The following is a 20,913-nucleotide window of genomic DNA, read 5'->3' on the forward strand; positions in this document are numbered from 1 at the left end:
CACACCCCTAGTTGTGAATGTAATACTTATTTAATTCTAAGACCGCGAGCTGCATACATCAACATTTCCTAAATATAATTGTATTTCATTCACATATTTTGTTTCTCAGAAGCTGAAAACGTGCTGTTCCACCTGCTGATGTCATAAGGTGGTGCTGCCCTTGCATACGCTGTCAATGTACTCAAATGTACTACCACAAAGCGAGCACGTCTTTCCAGTAACTATAGCAACTATAGTTTTAGCCTCATCTTCACTGCTTTATTTCTATTTGTGTGCACTCCACGGACAATAATCACAAACATTAGGGTGAAATCGTTTCCTAACGTTTTCCACACACTTTCCTTATTTTTGAAGGTACAAAAGATGGCATGCCAAGCGGTACTTTAAAAAGCCTGACTAATGCATAATATATGGGCTTTAAATGTAGATTAGATTAAAAGTGAATCTTAAATGCAAACACGCAGCAGAGCCCATAATGAATGTTCATTTTCTGTAATGGAGTCTGAAGTAGCAGGGTTACTCAAGTGTGCTGTCCTCAAAGTGTCTGAATAAACCACGGTCACACGGTTTCAACAAAAGCACGCAATTCTCGGAGAAACTTGGCATGTTCTATAAGCCTACACCTTGCAGACATTTAAACAGTAATAGGGTTGTCAAAAGTACTGTAAATCAGATACTGAACGATATTAAAACGTAACTAGATTCGCGTTTGAGCAGGTATCAATATTAAAAAGTCACATTTAGAGACCAGAATTGAACCTTTGCATGAATAGAAAGGAAAAGTACCACAATCTACAATGCCTTTTATTATCATTTTATTATCAGAATCAGTATCGAGTATTGGGTCTATTCCTTAGTATCAAAAATCAAGTATCGCGACAACAACAAAAAAGTATATGAGACTTGCATGCACCGATCCGATACTGGCATCTGATACTGAAAAATTAACTGGATAGGCTATCGACTTCCAAATATCGGTTCAGTTCATATCCTAGTTTGACGTATGAATTCATGTAAGAGCTATTTACTGGTTTCAAGTGGCAAAGAAATTCTCATAATGTTTGAATTTTTATTTATACAAAGATGTTCTGTAGTTACATGAGAGATAAACACTTATATAATGCAATTTTTTCAGTTTTGTCCTATTTTATTTTTGTGTAAAGCATAAAATAAATTCTGTTTTCAGTCTATATCAGTAATCGGCAGATACTTTAAGCTATAGTATCGAAATTGGTATCGGAACTGAAAAAGCTGGATTGGTGCATCCCTAATTCTATATTCACAACAAAAAAATTAAAAACAAAATGTTAATTTTTTTCAGTTAGGTGCTCCTGATCATGAAGAGTCCTCGAAAGTCAACTTTATCCCGAGTGTTACCCATTATAAATACATGTTAGTAAATTAGTATACTATACATCTGTGACATGTTAGTGTCATATGAACCATCTCACACTCTGAGGACCTCAGGGACAGGCCTCCTGCTGGTGCCCAGAGTCAGAACTAAACAAGGGGAGTCAGCGTTTCAGGTTCATGCAGCTAAAACCTGGAACAGTCTTCCTGAACATGTGAGACAGGCCTCTTCTGTGACGCTGTTTAAATCCAGACTCAAAACATTTCTGTTTAACTGTGCATATAACTGAAAGGTTTTCATTCCGCACTCTTCTCTCTTTTTTAATTTTAATCTTCATGATTATTTATGTTTTGATTGTTTTTATTATGATTTTAATGTATTTCTTATTCTGTAAAGCACTTTGAATTACTTTGTGTACGAATTGTGCTATACAAATAAACTTGCCTTGCCTTGCCTTGCCTATACTGTTGCAAATTGGAATACTTTCGTCTTATACTATTACTCAGGTTAAGTTCAAGAACAGAATACTAGGATCAACATTTTTGGTCATCAATTTCTATACAAATCTGGAAGAAATTACAATGCTGGAACATAAAGTAAAAGTAGTAAAAGTGCTGTACTGTAAAAAATTTTAGGAATCTGTACTTTACTTAAGTACATTTTAAATGTTTTACTTTTACTTCACAACATTTGAAGATCAGGTATCTGTATTTTTACTCTTTAAGTACATTTTTAAACAGGTACTTTAATACTTTTATTTAAATAGATTTTCTTTTTCACATGAATGTTTCTTTTGCTCCAGTCTCTGTACTTGCACTTAAGTAACAAAATACCACATTTATAGATACTTAATAGAGTACTACAGCTAACTATTCATTGTTATTCATGTGGGAACACACTTTAAGACACAAATATTCTTAAAAGTTCATTTACAGTAGTAGGTTTGCAGGAAAAGCTGGGTTACAATAACACAAGAAACAAAACTACTTCATTACTTAGATAACACTTTCTTATATTGCAAACTAGTGTTGTCACGTTACTAAAATTACAAACTCAATTTTGATACTAAGGAAAATACTCGATACCGAATCAGGTACCATAATAAAATAAATTAAAATCACAATTTCTTTAGATTATAGAATGTGATTTTCAACATTAAATGGTAGTACTTTCGTTTCTATTTCCATGTCGTCTTATATCTGTGTAATCCCTCAGTGGTCCAGGAAGGAGTATTTAGTTTTGATACTTGTTCGGTATCGGTTAGTATCTGATTTTCGACAGCCCGATTGTAAAACTGTGAGTGTTTTTAAATGAAAGGTTCTATATTTTGCAAACTCTTGTGACTCTTGAGCTTTAAGCCATGTTATAATGTTTGTACCTCCTTTAAAACAGACCTGGAGTAGTGTTTTGTTTCATTTACACATTTTTTGTTTGAGTAACTCTTTATTATTAGTCTGTTTACACTCCCAAAGCTCAAAACGCTATGTTCCACCTTGTGATGTAATGAAGTATTTAACAAGTTAACAGCTGCATTTTACCTTTTGCTCGGTAGAGATTGGAAATTCAAGGTCCGAAATTATCCAAATGGTTCTAGTGAAGTTGTACGGAGTTTAAAAACAAAATGGAGCACTTCCTGTATTACCACATGACATCACAAGGTGGAACAGAGCGATAAACATGTGTGAATGAAAAAAACAAAAAAACTCCAGGTCTGTTTGTGGTGCGGAAACTACATTAGAACAGAAAATAGATCAGAAAATTGTCATCGCTTAAAAGAAAAAAAAACTGCAACTGCAATCATCATCGAAGAAACGCTGGCTCTCATTCCAGATTCACTGTGTGCATTTTTCATGGTTGTCTGCATACTTACATACTGTCCCAACAAAGGGAGGTCCCACATGCAAAATACATGCAAGCCACATCGCATGCACGCTCAGCTACCCCCGAGTGCAACGCACGCTGGCCAGCCTATGAATTCTTTATCAAATATAATGTGTCAAAACGTGAAAGGGGGTCTATCGTCTCCATTCTCATTTTACATACGCCTTCTATAGCATAAAGACCATCACTGATCCTGCTAGTTCTGTCGATTATTCTCAGACTGAAAGTGAAATGGTAGATATAGCGGAATCAAAGCGAGGCGTGAGCAGACCTACTTTTGAGCTATTAAAAATGCTCTGTAAAGTCCAAGTTGGTTTTCCGTCTTTTGTGTTTTTCCCCTTCAGGAATTCAAGAGGCGAGATTTTAAAAGCTGTCAGAGATGGCAAGCAAACTCCCTCTCTCTCATCATGCAACTTTTAAATGAGTTAACAGTTCAACAAATCGACAAATAAGGCGAGCTATGTTTGAGAAATCAGACATGTCTTCTGTCAGGATTACGGTTTTGTTCGAAATGGACTTTTTGAGGTTTTACTCGTGTTAAAAAGTGTTTTTCTCAGACCTGGATTGGTATTTTTGTTCAATATTTTTGTCATTTTCAGTGAGCAAAGTATTAACTTGTTTTATTGTTGTTTTTTTTCACTCCGCCTTCAGAGCACTATCACAACAAAATCGGCGTGCATCCCTTTAATGAAACTACTGCACATCGTGTCAGGTTTGTCAAGTTGCTGTGTAGTTTCATCCCGTGTTTTTGTGTATTTATGGAGAAATGTCTGCAGCTAATACCAGACATACACTGTGCGATATTTTCGATCGTTTCACTCAGCCCCAGCTCAAACTGTACGACCAGATCGCAGGGTTTAAAATTTCACAGCTCATGGAACTACTTCAACAGTGCGAAACCCTCACGAGAGGCGACTGGATTTCAAACAGGTTTGATCTTCTTGCGACCTACGATTGCCGACTGGGAGCTGGTCGTGAGGTATTAATCGGGTCTCGTTGCCCCATGTTTGCCGCACAAATCACGACGCACGATTAAGCCTAAACTCAGCCTGATCCCAAATCCCCAATCCCAGTCGCACACATGTGAAAAATCTTCTCAAAAAGGGCCAAAAATCGCACAGCTTAACCGTAAGGAGGGTTTGAAATAGGGCTCGGGAGAGATCGCTAAATTACTCAAACACGCAAGGATGACATCTTAAACCTCTTCAGGTGTGTTTTTGTTCAAGAGAAGGATGTTATAACACTGTAGAAAGCTCCAAAAAGTCTAAAAAGCATAATGTGTAACCTCTTCAAAGTCTGCATCTAGACTACAACATGAACAATAATTAAAGGTGCATTGTGTAACTTTTCTGGTGGGTCCATCAACTGCTTTTCTCCATGGAGATGTTATTGCTTTGGCTGGAACAGGGGTCTCCAAACTGTAGTTCAGGAGCTCTCCACAACCTTACAAGTAGCTCGCCAAGGGATTTCTGAATTATACGTGTTTTACAAATAACTGAAATTTGATTAATTAGTTATTAGTTTGAATTATTTTGAACTTTGTGCACTAATAAATGGATAATGATTTATGTTTAATAAGCATCTAACTGTACAACATCTAAGGCTTGCCCTCTTATTTTATTTTATTTTATTTGATATGATCATAAACGATACATTTTGTACCTTCTTTATCATTATTATTAGATTGTACGAACGTAAATGAAAACAAAACTGGTATCTTTAAAAAATGAAGATGTAAAGTGATAGTATATCTGTTAGAGGGGTTAGTATTTTAAAAAAAAAGTCTAACACTGTAGAAGCTTTTAAAAAACAGTATAAAGCTATGTTTTATGTTTACATTTAGTTTGTTTTAATTTATATATTGTCTCTTATATATACAGTAAGTCGTAAGTGATATTGTAAATGCAAACTTGCTGTTCGTACACTGCTTTCTTTCTTGGAATTCTATCATTGTTTTATAGAGTTAAGCATTAGAAGTACTTTTACTTCAGCCTAAACCCTTTCGGTCATGATCTATGGGGTTGTAGTTTATGTTTGTTTTGTTTTGTAGCACTGCAAAATGACCGAATAAACGACTACTATTACTACTACTTATATTAACTCGCTAAAATGAGTTGCTCTCCACCATTTTCATTTTGTAAAAGTAGCTCACTGGACACAAAAGGTTGGAGATCCCTGGCCTGGAATATTTCACAGTATGGCATTAAACCTTTCACTCTTCATTGAGACCAAACCAGACCAAGTTACAGGTCAGATCTACGGCGAGGCGACCCCGCTCACAGTCAAACAATGACAAACAAGCAGGTGACGGAACCTCCACCAGAAAAGTTACAGAGTGCACCTTGAGTTCAGTCGTATTTATAGCAGCGGAAGAGAGGAATAGCAGGAGGGGAAGACGTAGAGAAAGAGAAAGAGATAGAGAGACTACTGCGGGATAGAGAAATGACAACAAAGCCGCTACGTGACAGAAAAGTTCAAATCCATCCGAAAACCTGAAGCGTCAATGTACACATCGCGAAAGGCGGAAGACACAACAAAAGATCGATCTTATTCTACACAATAAAGACGGCGTGACCTTTGTGGAAAAACTGACACGCACAAAAAAGGGGTTTGGGCACACTTTAAAGGCCAAACATCTGAAATGATCCCACAGCTCCCTACGGATGAAGACTCAAAAGAAGAAGAAAGAAAAAGAAGAAGAGAAGAAGAAGGAGCCTAAATGGTTGGTTTTTCTTGCATCATTGAACAGCAAAGACAAGCTTGCCTTCTGAAGATTCGGCAGATCTTTTGACAGCTTAAAATGTCCTATATTACGCTAAATTGACTCTTGTGAGCCTGCATTATTAATCTGTCTGTGTTTCTAAATCTCAAAATGCTCTGTTCCTCCTTGTGATGTCATTAATTGGGAGTTTTAAATCTACTGTATACTCTTTTAATCTACAACATAACCTTAAGATGTTGCCTTAAAGCTGCACTGTGTAACTTTTCTGGCATTAAACCTTTTTATCTTCATGGAGACCAAACCAGACTAAGATACAGGTCAGATCTGTGGAGAGGCGACCCCAGTCACAGTCAGAATGTCTGTTTGTCTAGGTATTTTTGAGCTATAAAATCACGTATAGTTGAATAAAATTAAGTAAAGAAGAGCTGGTTTAAAGTCTTACTGTGGAACATTCTAGGCAGAGCAATGACATAACCAAAGAAACGCTAAGCAGGTGCAACTTTAAACATTCATCGTTCAAAAAATGAATAAATAAATTTGAAGATGTAGCTGCAAATTTACTTAGTTTGGCGCAAAAATACAAAAGCCATCAGTTTGTCAATTTCAGGACTGCAAATTATTCAAATGATTCTAGTCCTAATGACATCACAGTGTTTTCAGTTTGAGAGAAGAGCTAAATATGCAGAAGTTGTGTGTTAAACATGTGTGAAAGAAACAAAACACAACTAAAGGTCTGTTTGTGATGAGAAAACAATATTATAACCAGGGTTTTTCTTCATATATCAGCAGTGGTGAAATGCCAGAGACGTGCCCGTGTAGACCGTCGGGTGACCGCGGGCAAAAGGACTGGCACAGAACTCCGCACTCCACGGGGCTAACCACAGCTGACGCCCAATTGCACCCACTGGCTCAGGGTTCTCTCGGGGGCAGTCCTAGATTCCAAATTCTAGTCCAAGATAAGTCCTGGTTTGGTCCTGGTTTAGTCCTGTTTAGTCCTTGTTTAGATTTGGTTTAGTCCAGGTTTACTTCTGTTCAGCGCTGGTTTAGTCCTAGTTTAGTCCTGGTTTAGACCTAGTGTAGGCCTAGTTTAGTCCTGGTTCAGTCCTCGGTTCACTCCTGGTTTAGACCTAGTGTAGGCCTAGTTTAGTCCTGGTTTAGACCTTGTTTAGTCCTGGTTTAGTCCTTTTTTAGGCTTGGTTTAGTCCTTGGTTAGTCCTGGTTTAGACCTGGTTTAGACCTGGTTTAGACCTTGTTTAGTCCTGGTTTAGTCCTGGTTCAGTCCATATACGGCGCAAAAGTTCAGCATCTTCACAGTTATTTTGGTGAGAGTAACTTAAAAGTAATTCAATAGTAATGTAATGCCTTACATTTTAAATGCAGTAATATTGTAATGTAACAAATTACTTTGAAATGACAGTAACAAGTCATAAATTACACATTACAGATTTAAAGTAACTCACCCAACATTGATTATAACATAAATAAAAAATTTGCATAATATCGGAATTTTAAAATACCAAACAAAAAATAAATCATACTTAGGTCCCAAATCTCTTCTGCCCAAATCTATCATGCCACGTTACAAATGATGGTCAGTTTGCATCTTTAATTTAATCAATACTGGAGTTGGCTGTCCGGTTGCGTAAGGCTGATAATAGGCTAATCCTTCACTCATTTTGAAAGGTTTCGTACAGAATGTTCTGGATGGTATTGCCTAATGCGTAAATTCATCATTTTAAATCGCAATAACAAAATACACTTATCAAAGATGTCAATAAACGGTAATCTGCCAATCAATTTCTTAAAAAAAAAAAAAAAAAAAAAGCGTGAATTCAAACATTTCAAAGCTCTACGGTAAAACAGTGCCATCAAATACAACAAAAATTTTAAGCATGTCTGAAACTGAACTTATTTTTGTAGGTTTTGATATCATGAAGGTCTTGAGTCATAGAAACGTAGCCCACATACACATAAAAATACACGCCATGCACGCCAGCCAGCTCGCCAACTACTAGCTGTCAGAATATATAGGCCAAACTTTACCGACCTAAAAGCAGTTTCTGTTTTTCGATAACGTACTTAAGATACGAGTTACTGACCTCTGCCCAAAGCGTGTCCTCTACTCGCGGCCATTTTGGGTTTCTGGTGCATGCGCGGTTGCTAGTATTACATCTGTGCATACCCTGTACCGTACGTTATAATGCCACTGTGTACTTTTTTTTGTAGCAGACCTAGTATAGCAGTTCAATGCAGGCTCATAGGAACTTCTGAATCAAATATCCACTTACTAAAGGTCCAATGTGTAATTTTTTTTGGTTGGGAGTTCTGTCACCTGCTTGTTTCTGTGGATATGTCATTAGTCTGTCTGGAATGTTCCACAGTATCTATATACATTTATTCAGTTACACGCAGTTATATAGTCAGAATTCCCACTCTTTTTCACTAACAAAATGTCTAAACTTTTCCATGACTTTTTCATGAGCTAAAGTGAATTTTCCATGACTTTATGGCACCTACATGTGTAGAATTGATCAGACTTTTAGGGCTAAATATGAAATGTTAACCCTTTTCACTCACTTTATGGTTTGAGATTATAGTTTTTTAACCTTCAAAATACTGTCAGTGCATTTATTGTCATCTCTTTTAAACAAAAGGCGCAGACATTTGGAAATAATCATATTAGCCTAATGAGAACCTCTCTTACGCAGTTTTATAGATTTATAAAACTGCATAAGAAAGGTCTTGGAGTTCTGTCTATGATGCAACGAAATGGCCAAAATGCAAACAGAGCATTTTTGAGCAATCCAAAAAGATGACTTTTGATTAATGGATTGATGAACCAAGCGTGAACGAAGCAAAAGTACAACTCCAGGTATGTTTTTGGATGATGGAACAGTGTAACAGTATAACTTGGTTACAGAATGATGTAGTTGCATGAACGAGATAATACATTTCCATGACTTTTCTAAAACTTTCATTGAATTGACAAAATTCCATGACTTTTGAAGGCCTGGGAAATGCCATTTTCAATTTCTCCAGGATTTCCATGACTGTGGGAACCCTGTATAGCTCAAAAAAGCCTAGAAAAACATTCATTCTGACTGTGAGCAGGGTCACGTCTCCAGAGATCTGACCTGTAACTTGGTCTGGTTTGGTTTCCATAAAGCTAGAAAGGTTTCTGGTCATGGTCATGGTATATAGCGCTTTACAACAAGGACTCGATCGCCCATTCACACCAGTGTGCGCAGACACTGGGGGCGAGGTAGGTTAAGTGTCTTGCCCAAGGACACAACGACAGAGTTGGAATTGCACCAACCAGTGATGTTTATGTCGAGAGCGGGATTCAAACTGCCAACCTTCAGATCCGTGGACAAAGCAATACATCTCTATGGAGAAAAGCTTTGGACGGACGCTCCACCAGAGAACTTACACATTGCATCTTTGAGTGACCCTGTATTATAAGGCTGTCTACATCTCCAAAATACTCTGTTCCATCTTGTGATGTCATTAAGTGGTGGTTTTAAAGTTAACAGCTATTTTTTTAACCTCAAACTGCTTTAGTCTACATTACACTAGAATAGCCTTAAGAAATATATTTTTTGTTTTACCTTTTGTTCAGTTGAGATTGCCATAGAACGTCTAGAATGTTTTTTGGCGCATTAAGAAGTTCTAGTGAAGGTGTATGGGGTTTAAAAACACAATGGAGCACTTTTGGTATTATCTAATGACATCACAACGTGTAACAGAGTTTATTCAGTTTTAGAGAAGAACTGAAAGGTACGTACTCAACTCTAGGTATGTTTGGATGAGGATACAACATTACAGCGCCCATTTTGTTGCAAGTATTACATCTGAGCATACCTTGTACCGTACGTTATAATGGCACCGTGTACTTTTTTGTTTGCAGACCTAGTATAGCGTAAAATCGTACAATGCAGGCTCATGAGAACTTTGGAATCATTTATTTATATCACTTATTGTTTGAGAACTGTTTGTATGAGACATCGCTACAGGTCCCAAAGGAGTCAGGGCAGACCGGAGAGTTTGGTGTGCTAAAAAAAAAAAAGTCTATTTGGGAGACCTTTAAAAAGACGTGACATTTACAGACATGGTAATGAGTTTATGGGATGCACACGAGCAGAGAATACTGAATAGCAGGAATGTTTTCTTTAACTAGGAAAGAAAGGGTAAGGCATAACCACCTGCGCCAAGATCGCTTCATCGACTTTTTGCGGTATCCGTGTGATTTCAGAATGATCAAAAATGAATGTTGTTTCCATGTCACGAACAAACCTGGAGTTGTGTTTTGTTTCATTCGCACATGTTCAACACAAAAACTCTATTGAGGCTGAGATCTTCTCTCAAACAGAAAACACCTTGTGATGTCATGCGGTAATACAGGAAGTGCTCCATTGTGTTTTTAAACTCCATACACCTTCAGAAGAATCATTTGGATCATTTCACTTCTGGAATTGCCGATCTCTAGTGAATTTTAAAACTACAGCTTCATGACATCATAAGTTGGAACTGAGAATTTTTGAGAAATTTGTAGATGCTCATATTGAAAAAGTAACTTGAAAAAGAGATTATTGTCGGAGGTAGGCTAGCCTCTCCGTAGATCAGAGCTGTAACTTCGCCAGTTTTCATCATCTGCTTGTCTATGAGATACATCAGTTTAAGTCATACTTTGGAATATTCCAGGCAAAGCAGTAACATTCAGGAGACAAGCAGGTGGTAGATAGCCTGATTCATCAGCCAGTTTCACTTTGTTTCACTTTCGTATAAACCGTCTGACCTTGCAGTGTTAGAATTTGTTCACTCAATAGTAGGCGGATACTTTTTATCATTTAACCAATCGCTGCTATTTGGTCATGACATATGTAATACTCCGCTAACAGGGCTAACTGGTATATTAAACTTTTCCCAAATCCCGTAGGAAGAAGGACAATAACATCTTTCCCCTTGATGAAATTCACCAAACATTCTCTTTATTCTGGCTTTAAATCCTGGATCTCAGGAATTGTTGACAACACAGAATATATGGCTCTTCGCTGATTGGCCGGTGCCCGAACTTGCACTTCTGGGGTTTTTGCCAACCATCGAGTGTATTTTGATTCCTGAACCACCACTAGGTGCCGCCAGCCTGGCTAGGTGGTAGACGCTCCATTAGAAAAGTTACTTAAGGCACATTTAATCAAATGCTACAGCCAGTGAGTCAGGATATATTAATATAGGATAAATGCACAATATGTAGATCTTTAAACAGGTCTCCAAACCTTTCTAGAATCATGAGTTTTATCTTTACCAGTACCTGTGTCCACTACAAGTCAAGTTTTGAAAGAACCCAATCAATTCTTTTGGTATTTCACATTTTCTAACATAAAATCATGTCTGCATTTGTAAAACAATGATTTATTAACTACACCTCTGTTTCTAATTAGGTATTTAGACATTGGAGCTCCCTCTGCTGTCAGCAACGGGAATGAAAAATGGGAAAATAACTCCTCATGCTAAGAGAGTTTGGCAGCAGAATGAGTCTGGTGATGGTTTATAGCAGGACACATCTTGAAACATATTGGAAGCGGAAGGCCACAGACTGGTGATCATTCAAATGTGTGCATTTTACATATGTTTGACAGATCTACAGTATCTTTAATCAGCTTAAACCATTACTTTAATGGCCTGTATCAAAATGCAATGTGAGGTTATAGAGGTAGAATTACATTTGCTGTAAAAAGTGCTGTCTGTGATTAAGTTGGGCCAGTTTAGCGGAAGCGTGAGGGCTACATTTGCCCTTACATCATAGTTTGGACAGCCATGGTTTATAGATTTATAACACTGCATAAAAGAGGTTTTGGAGTTCTGTCTATGACGCAACAACCATTTTTGAGCACTTCGAAAAGATGATTTTTGATGAATGGATTAATGAAACAAGCGTGAATGAAGCAAAAGTACAACTCCAGACTCCTGTTTTTGGATGATGGAAGAGTGTAACAGTATAACGTCTTTTAAAGCTCCAAAAACTCAATGTTGCGTCACACGTGCACTTTAAGCTCTGTCCGCCCTTGCTCTACCACTACGCTCTCCGCTCTGGAGCTCTTACACTTCTGAATCGATGTGGCACTCCTGTCGGAACGCTTCAATAAAGGAACTCTGACTCTTCAGGACCCCGTAAACAGCCACTCCAGGTATGTATCAATAAAGTCATTAGAACACGCTGCCCTCTCTCTGCTGGGGGGGTGCACGTTCAGGCCACAGCTGGGTGCGACCCATTGATTTTCATCACCGCCACACATCGATCCCAAGGCAAACAGCGAGTACATGGATGGGGGCTGAGGGATGACTACATTAAAAGTGCAAAATTAAACAAAGTAGCTGTCAGAATGCACAGTGTTTCCAATTTATACTGAGGTCAACTTGCTAATTGTCTTTGTGCCATGTAGACAAACTGCAGAAAAAGGTTTTGTTTAAAGGTCTTATATTACGCAAAGTTCATTCTTGTGAGCTTTAAGTCATGTTTCGAATGTTGTTACTTCCTAAAACAGGCCTGGAATTGTGTTTTGTTTCATTTACACATGTTTGAGTACTCTTCTTTGTTAGTCTGTTTACATCTGTTCCACCTTGTGATGTCATGAAGCGTTAGTTTTCAAGTTAACAGCTCCTTTTACCTTTAATTCAATAGAAACTGGCAATTCCAGGTCTGATATTGTCCAAATGATTCTAGTAAAGGTGTGTGGAGTTTAAAAACACAGTGGAGCACTTCCTGTATTACCAAATGACATCACAAGGGATGGAGAGCTTTTCTGTTTTGCCTAAACATGTGTGAATGAAACAAAACTCAACTCCAGGTATGTTTGTGATAAGGAAACAACATCATAACTGAGGGTGGAAAAGAACAAATTAGTAAGTAATTTGTAATTTTTTAAGTAGTTTTTGAAATAGGTAATTTTACTTTTCCTCAACCATATTTTGACTCATATATTTAACTTCATTACATTGGGACCCACCCTTGTTACTGAGTAAAATCAGACTGATAAAGAAAAAAAAAATGAAATGCAAAATAACCCCCAATTTGCTGTAAATGAAAGGAAATTGTGCGGGCTTGCACATGTGGCATTTTCACAATGCAGAATAGGGAATAAAATAATAATTCAAAGCAAAATGTGCCTGCCCCGTCAGACAGAGCTGTCCACCTTCTAAGTTCTATAAAAAGAAGGAAGAGCTCATTGTTGTAAGTGTTAGTGAGCTCAGTTGTCTTTAAAACGTACAAAGTTTGTACTGAACAAAGTTTGCACTGAATCACCTAAAAGTTAAAAAACAACTTGTGCGGGATTAGATTTATGACTCATCCTTTTTTACATAAAATAATTGAAAGTAACCAACTAACTTTTTCTCAAATTAGATTTTAAATGAAGTATTTTTTAAACTTTTACTTGAGTAGATTTTTACATGGTTACTTTTACTTTTACTTGTGTAGGAATTAAGCAAAGTAAAGATACATTTACTTAATTACAGTTCTTTGATCATAACATGGATCAGAATAGTGTAATATGCCCTTTTCAAAACATATTTAAGACAATGTATGGGTCTAAAATTTGGCACTGGAACATTTTTAATTACACACATGAATGCAGGCGGGGTAAATGAAGTGTCTTGCTCAAGGACTCCATAACAATGAGGTATTGACAACTTCACGATTGGATTGCCGATCTTCGGGTTAGAGTTGGCGACCGCTCTGTGTAGCCGCCTTGTTAACTATAATTACAGCTGATTAAAAGAGTTGGCAGTGTGATTCCAGCTCCCACGGACGGATATTGTTGTTGTGTCCTTGGGCACGACACTTAGCCCACCTTGCCCCAAGTGTCTGTGTACACTGTTTAAAGCGGAAAAGCACAGTATAAAAACTTGCCCATGTACCATTTAAAACCATACTTCGGAACATGACGAAAGTAAGGTGGTGGCCCTCCTCGAGACCAAATAGTCAGGTTTGTGGAGAGGCGAGCCTACTTACTGTAAGGAGGCAAGCTTTTCAGTGCAATAAACACAACCAAAATGAAAAAACCTTAGTCTATTTACTATCGTAGTCTATTTTATTGGCAGAAAAGTTACTTACTGTGGCTTTAAATTAAGATTAGTTAATTAAATAGGGTCCCTAAGCGGTAGCAGCGGTCCTCAACAATTCTCTGAGCAGCCTTTAATTTATTCCATCAATAGAAAACCGCAAAGTAGATCCTCTTTAGAACATTTAGAACAACAATTCTGTATCCAACCACCAGCATTAACAGTATACGGACGTGACTAATGATAGAGTTGTTCAAGATCCCCCCCCCGACATAACAGAAATGTAGCACCCCCCCATAGGACCCCCATAGGACCCCCATAGGACCGCATGTTTTGTGACACTAATTTTACGCTGACCCGGCCGTGAATCCCGATCATGGCAAAACCAATAGCAACCATGATGTAAACAGATCGATAAACCGTAAACATCTGTGATATACGTCCATAATAACAGCCCAGCCCCAGTCCATTCGTTTAAGATCCTGGGGCGTGGATAGCATCTTCAGAAGAGAAAAAAATGTCCAAAATAAATCAATACTGATGCATGAATTTGCATAATCTACATCGCAATTTCGTCGGCACAACCATTTGAAATTTGTACACTTGTAAACTTGTCAAAATATTAAATTTGTCGAAGCGAAAATGTTCCAAATCATGAATAGATCGAGCTTTTCCAATTTGGGGTTTTACTCACAACTACACCTAGTGACAGAAAGAAATATTGCAGCATTGAAAAAAAAAAAAAAGAATAGTAAAAAAAATAAATAAAAAGACTAAAAAAAATAATAATAATAGTGTAATAAATAGATAAACAAATAAATAAATTAATAAAATTGTTGTTTCATTTAATGACCAAACGTTTCACAATTTGGTAAGTACTGTAAGAAATTAAATGGCTAAAAATAGTTTGAAAATTGCACACATGCCAAAATTTTTAATTTGTCAACACAAAAAATGTTTAAAATCATGAATCTTGAACAGACCAAGAATTTATTTCCAATTTGGTTTTTGACTCACAACTACATCTAGTGGTAGAAAGTGATATTGCAGCGTTGAAATCAAAATTTGGATCGGAAAAGTCGACAGCCTAATGTAACGTACAATGAGTAAAATAAGCCAAAATACTACAAAACATGATTAAATTAAGGTTTTAACGTTCTGACTCATGACTACATCTAGTGGTGGAAAGTCATATTGCAGCACTGAAAACAAAATCTGATATATTATAAAAAGACAAAGCTTAAATCAAACCAAAATACTCCATAAAAGACATGATCGATTCAAGGTTTTAAACTGTTCTGACTCGTGACTGCATCTAGTGGTAGAAAGCGATACTGCAGCTTTGAAAACCCTTGTGTAGTGCCATTTACCTTGCAAAAAAAAACGCAAATTAAAGACAACGGTTCCGAACTATAATTAGCTCTAGATTTCTAAGTGTGTGTTGTTCAGCTAGCAGTAGTTTTGGAACACCCAGGAAAAAGAAAAAAAAAAAAAATGTCACAAGCAAATTAGCAAACACAAACCACCAAAGCAATTACCAGTACTCACTATAATAGATTGCAACTCATAAATACATTCAGTAGCAGAAATTAATACCGCGCATTACAAAAATCAATTACTCTGTATGTTAGTAGACGCTACAATGCTACAAAATTGCCTTTCAGTTAACAACTCAGGGTTTCTACGCCAAACCATTCTATATGGTAATTAGGAATATGGATTGTGTGGCTACTTTAATACTTACAGGCGCTCTATAGTATGTAACCTTTGTTTGTGCTTTGCATTAAGATGTCAGAGCTTCGCCTGGAATGTTCCACAGTATGGCATTAAAACTCTAAATCTGGCTACGTGGACATGATCCGGGGACGCCACCAGACTACGATACAGGTCAGATCTGTTCATGTTTGCGTGTTTTTTGTTGCAATCCAGCTTTTTCATTTCTGATACTGATATTTAGACTTTTAGCCCGATATTAACTATGGATGTAACAATAACCAAAATATTGTGATATTGTATAGTCCAAGTTTTCACAATAATATCGTGGACCAACACGATAAATCGAATTACGAGTCTCTTTGCTTAAATTAAGGGTTATGGTGCAGCAATAGACAGAAGGAACTACATAGACCATGATCCTTTGCTCCATTTCAGTGCAGACTACATGAAGAAATAACAACTCTAAGCACTTTAAAGTCTTTGTTCTTTGAGTTCGTTAAGTCATGTCAAGGCATTTTAAGAGGAAAAAGCCGTACCGTGAGATGTATATCGTGAAAATATCATACCGAGGGATTTGGATATTGTTACATCCCTAATCGTGAGCCTCCCCATCATATAGTGAGCTTTCCCACGATATCGCAATAAATATCGAACAGTAAGGTTCATACTGTGATGATATTGTATCATGAAACTTGGATATTGTTACACCCCTAATATTAACTGATACTAGAAAAGGCCATTTTATTTCCATCAAAACACAACTTAACTCACAACTCATTTTGACATGAAATAAAAATCATAACAAAGCATATTGGAGTGCCTCGGATCTCCTTTTTTCATCCAGTAAGTCATTTGCCCACTTGGGATCTCCGAAAAGCCCCTGATCGCTTATTATTTACTTCAGTGAGTACTCTAATTACCATTTACTTCTTCGCAAAACACAACTTAACTTAACTTACTACAAAATTTGACCAATTTTGTAGTATCTAAATGTTGAAAATTTTTATGTTTTATGAGAATTATGAAATACTCTCGGCCAAAATCAGCCAATAAATAGTTGTATTACAAACAATTAAAGCTCTGACACAAAGAGCATCTGAACCGATATCTGATTCAGCTTATTATCCTGGATCGGTACCGCTATTTGATACTAATATCGGTATCGGTGCATCACTAGTTCCATATAGAGCCATAAAAATGCCTGTAAAAGAGCAAACGAAAGCTAGATAAGTTTAATGCCATACCGTGGAACATTCAAAGACTTGCAGATTGCGGACCACAGAATCCGAAATCTGAACGTTACATAGTGCACGTTTAATTATAATATTACTGACAAAATGATGACCGCAAGTAAATAACGATGCCAAAACCACAAAGCAATAAATGTACATACTACTCTTGACTTCCCCTAGTGGTAAAAGGGCGTAATTACAAACAACCCAAACAAACTACCAGATGTACAATAGTGAAAAGATCTGCAACTTTTTCTTTTCAAACCATCAGACAGTGCAATCAGCCTCCAGACAGACAGTAGAAATTTGATAAAAAAATATATATATAATAAAATCTTGAGTCAGTTCGTACTTAATATTCACTGCAAAAACATACACATAGTCATTTTTAATTTTTAAGTAGAAGAAGCAACTAGTGGCTAAATCTGGTCCGGATCATTTTTTTTGTGAGATTAATGCATTTGACCATGATCCCTGACAAATAAAGAAAAACTAGCACTTCCACTACTGGCCAAAAAGTGATGTAATCCAAATATTTACCGCAAAACAAAACCATAATTCTTGCCAAAACTCACTCACTGCAAAAAGCAATATCTGGGTAAGTTCAAATGACTTCAATTAAGAGCATTTTACGTTAACTTGACAAGTAAAATGATCTATCAACGGAATACGTGGATCTTTCTGAAGTCAAGCAATGTTCGATTTTGTTTCTCATTTTAAGTGGAAAGAGTTGTTGTCTTTCTTATCTTGAGTGTAGCAAGGTGTATTTTCATATTTTAAGTACAAAAAGTCTTGTTCCATTGGTAGATTATTTTACTTGTCAAGAGAAATTTACTCAAATCATGATAAAACCTTAACTTGGCTAGATTTCAGTTTTTGCAATCCTGGAAGTCACTGGAAGCCGCAGAAAAACAAGTAAACCGCCTTACCTTTCGAAGCCTTCTGGTTGCTTTTCCTAATGATTTTAATTAGTAAAAACAAAAGGATATGGATTGCAGACCATCTTGAGACACCAGCTCCTTGGGCGTGTGTTCTGTTTCAGGTAGAAGAATACCACGGGTGCCAGGGTGGGGTAGGGCAAGGTCTCCCCTCCGCTGCCAGAGCCCTCGTCGCCCGCCGTAGAGATCCCATCCAGCGCCGGGGAGGGAGGGGGAGGCTCCACCATCACCTCCGCGCCCCCGCCTCCGGACAAACCGCCGCCACCGGGCCAGTCGCCCACGCCTCCGGACAAACCGCTGCCCCCGGGCCAGTCGCCTCCGCCTCCGGACAAACCGCTGCCCCCGGGCCAGTCGCCTCCGCCTCCGGACCCTACCCCGGCTCCGGACAGGTCGTTGAGCCGGATGAAGGTCCTGGGGGGGAGGGAGGAGCGGCTCTCACTGTCCCTGGGCTCGGGGAGTCCGCAGAGGTCTCCATCGCCATCTTCAGACATCATTCACCTCCTGCAAGTGGAACAAAAACACGTAAAGGAAGGGTTCATATCGCCTGAGCAGCCAGTCCCTTTTACATTCTGTTCACATCAAGAAGGGACTAGAATCTGACTATAGAGCATGAAAAACTTTTGATAATCTAACCACGGCTGCTAATTTGTATCACGTGTACCTCAAATGTGGAAAACATCTCAAGAAACATCTCACTTGTTACATTCGGAACACAATATGTAACTTCTTTTACCTCAAATAAGTCAGAGTTTGGTGTTAATTCTGTAAAAATCCACACTGTTTCTCAGGTATTTATGTTGATTTTTCTCTCTTTTTATGTGTAAGGATGTTTGTTTTTGACGCAAACAGAACATGCGTCTCTCTGATTGGTTAATCCACCTGTCAGTCACAGCCTCTGAAATCAGGGAGACAAGAACTCAGCTTCATATTCACTCATCTTTGTAAAGTTTTGTGAAAATGTGTGGTTCTGTCTGGTCAGGTAAAGGCTCATAGACTGTATAAAAAGTAGAAGTGAACTGATGAAGTGTGACGGCACCCATAGTGTTCTGTTGCACCCAAATGAAGTTCAGCGAGGCTAGCAGTTATATCAGTTATAAGTAACATATTTGGAAATATGTGGAAACCAACGAGCCAATAAGGAGCGAGGTGGTTGAAATTACAAGCCCAACTGCCCCGTTAGTTTGGCTGGGGGCCGCCGCTTAGCAACAAAAACAAACACTGGATTGGTCTGTTTTTAATGTTCACATCTTAATTTAGGGACAAAATACTGAAATACAAGCCCAGGATCATGTAGAGTAGCCTGATTCATTAGCCGGTTTCACTTCGTGGAAACCGTCTGATTAGGATTCGTTCACTCGACGGAAGGCAGGTACTTTTTATTTAACCAATCGCTGCTATTTGGTCATGACATATGTAATGCACCGCTAACGGAGCTAACTGGTCTATTAAGATTTTCCTAAATCCCGTAGAAAAAAGGGCAATATCGTCTTTCCTCTTGATAAAAGTCGCCAAACATTCTCTTTGTTCCAGCTTTAAATCCTCGATCTCGGGAATCATTGCCAACACAGAATGTCTGGTTCTTTGCTGATTGGCTCGTGCACGGTCTACAAATTCTGGGGTTCTTGAAATCCGTCTAGTGTATTCCGATTCCTGACCTAGTCGCTGGAGAGAAATGAAATTGAGAGGAGGCACTAGGTGGCACCAGCCTGGCTACATGTAGAGCGGGTTAATACAAACATTATAAGACCAAAATGACAAGCCCAAAAGCAGCAGTTATAAAGAGAGGTGCAAAGATTTTTCAACAGAAAATGAAATTCAACCAGAGCTTGAAGGAACCACTCCGCAGCCATGCTCACTTCATATTTGGAATGTGACATACAGCACGTTAGATATGTCCATACATATACAGATTTCAAGGATAATCGCAATCTAAACCATAATGTTAATGGACGCAATTAGCAAACTTGACTGACTCTTCTGAGCTTTAAACCATGTTATAATGCCATTACCTCTTCAAAAACAGACCTGGAGTTGTGTTTTGTTTCATTCACACATCTTTGAGTTATCATTTATTATTAGTTCATCTACATCTCCAAAGCCCAAAATGCTCTGTTCCACCTTGTGATGTCACGAAGCGGCAGTTTAAGTTAACAGCTCCTTTTATTTTTAGTTCAGTAGAGATTGGCAACTCCAGGGCTGAAATGATCTAAATGATTCTAGTGAAGGTGTACGGAGTTTAAAAACAGAGTGGAGCACTTCCTGTATCACCACATGACATCACAAGGTGGAACAGAATGTTTTCTGTTTGAGAGAAGAACTCTAAACATGCAGGGAAGATGGTAGAAAGCAAAGCAAAAAATCATAATATCCCCTCTTTAATACCATTCCAACAATTAAAGTAATACCGTTTCCATGGAGACGAGAGAGAAAAGCAACACAGTGCACCTTTTAAACAGTAGATACAGACCCGGTAAGCTGGAGTGACATGAATTGTTACGTAATTACATCAGTATTGATCCTAATGATGTCTGTACAAGAGCTGGCTGAAAGATTAATTGCGATCAAATCACAATAGTAATTTGAATAGACTTCGTAACACATATTGTCCAATGAATATTTTGCTTTGTCGCCATCAGGTTTAATTCAGATGCCCTCCCTATGTCTCCATGGGGTCTTAATCTGTCTAAAACCTGCTATACCTGTAGTTCAGACCTCTATGATCACATTTTGAAATGTCCCTGTGTCTCAGTGGAGTTTGATTTTGCCTAAAAGCTGCTTTTTTTGTTGTTGTTTTTGTTTAGACCCCTGCGATCGTGTTTTGAAATGTCCCTGTGTGTGTCAGATGCCCTCCCTGTGTCTCCACGTGATCAAAGTTTGCCTAAAAGCTGGTCATTCTGTAGTTCAGATGTCTACAAACAGGTTCTGAAATGTCCAAGTGTGCCAGATGCCCTCCCTGGTGTCTCCATAAGGTCAATTTGTGCCGAAAAGCTGGTCATCCTGTATAGTTTAGAC

At 38.0% G+C, this 20,913-nt stretch overlaps 1 protein-coding gene across 1 annotated transcript in view; it reads right to left on the minus strand.

Annotated features, from left to right (window-relative positions):
• cacna1g (calcium channel, voltage-dependent, T type, alpha 1G subunit) overlaps window positions 1-18,392 on the minus strand; it is a 634,394-nt gene extending 616,002 nt beyond the window's left edge. The window contains 2 exon segments of the mRNA XM_055150510.1: window positions 17,953-18,145; window positions 18,263-18,392. Coding sequence (XP_055006485.1) covers window positions 17,953-18,145; window positions 18,263-18,392 — 323 coding nt within the window.
• Between the last annotated feature and the right edge of the window lie 2,521 nt (window positions 18,393-20,913).

This window comes from Boleophthalmus pectinirostris, unplaced genomic scaffold (genome assembly GCF_026225935.1).
Source record: "Boleophthalmus pectinirostris isolate CB_2022bp ecotype Guang Dong unplaced genomic scaffold, ASM2622593v1 HiC_scaffold_14, whole genome shotgun sequence".
NCBI classification, from domain to species: Eukaryota; Metazoa; Chordata; class Actinopteri; order Gobiiformes; family Gobiidae; genus Boleophthalmus; species Boleophthalmus pectinirostris.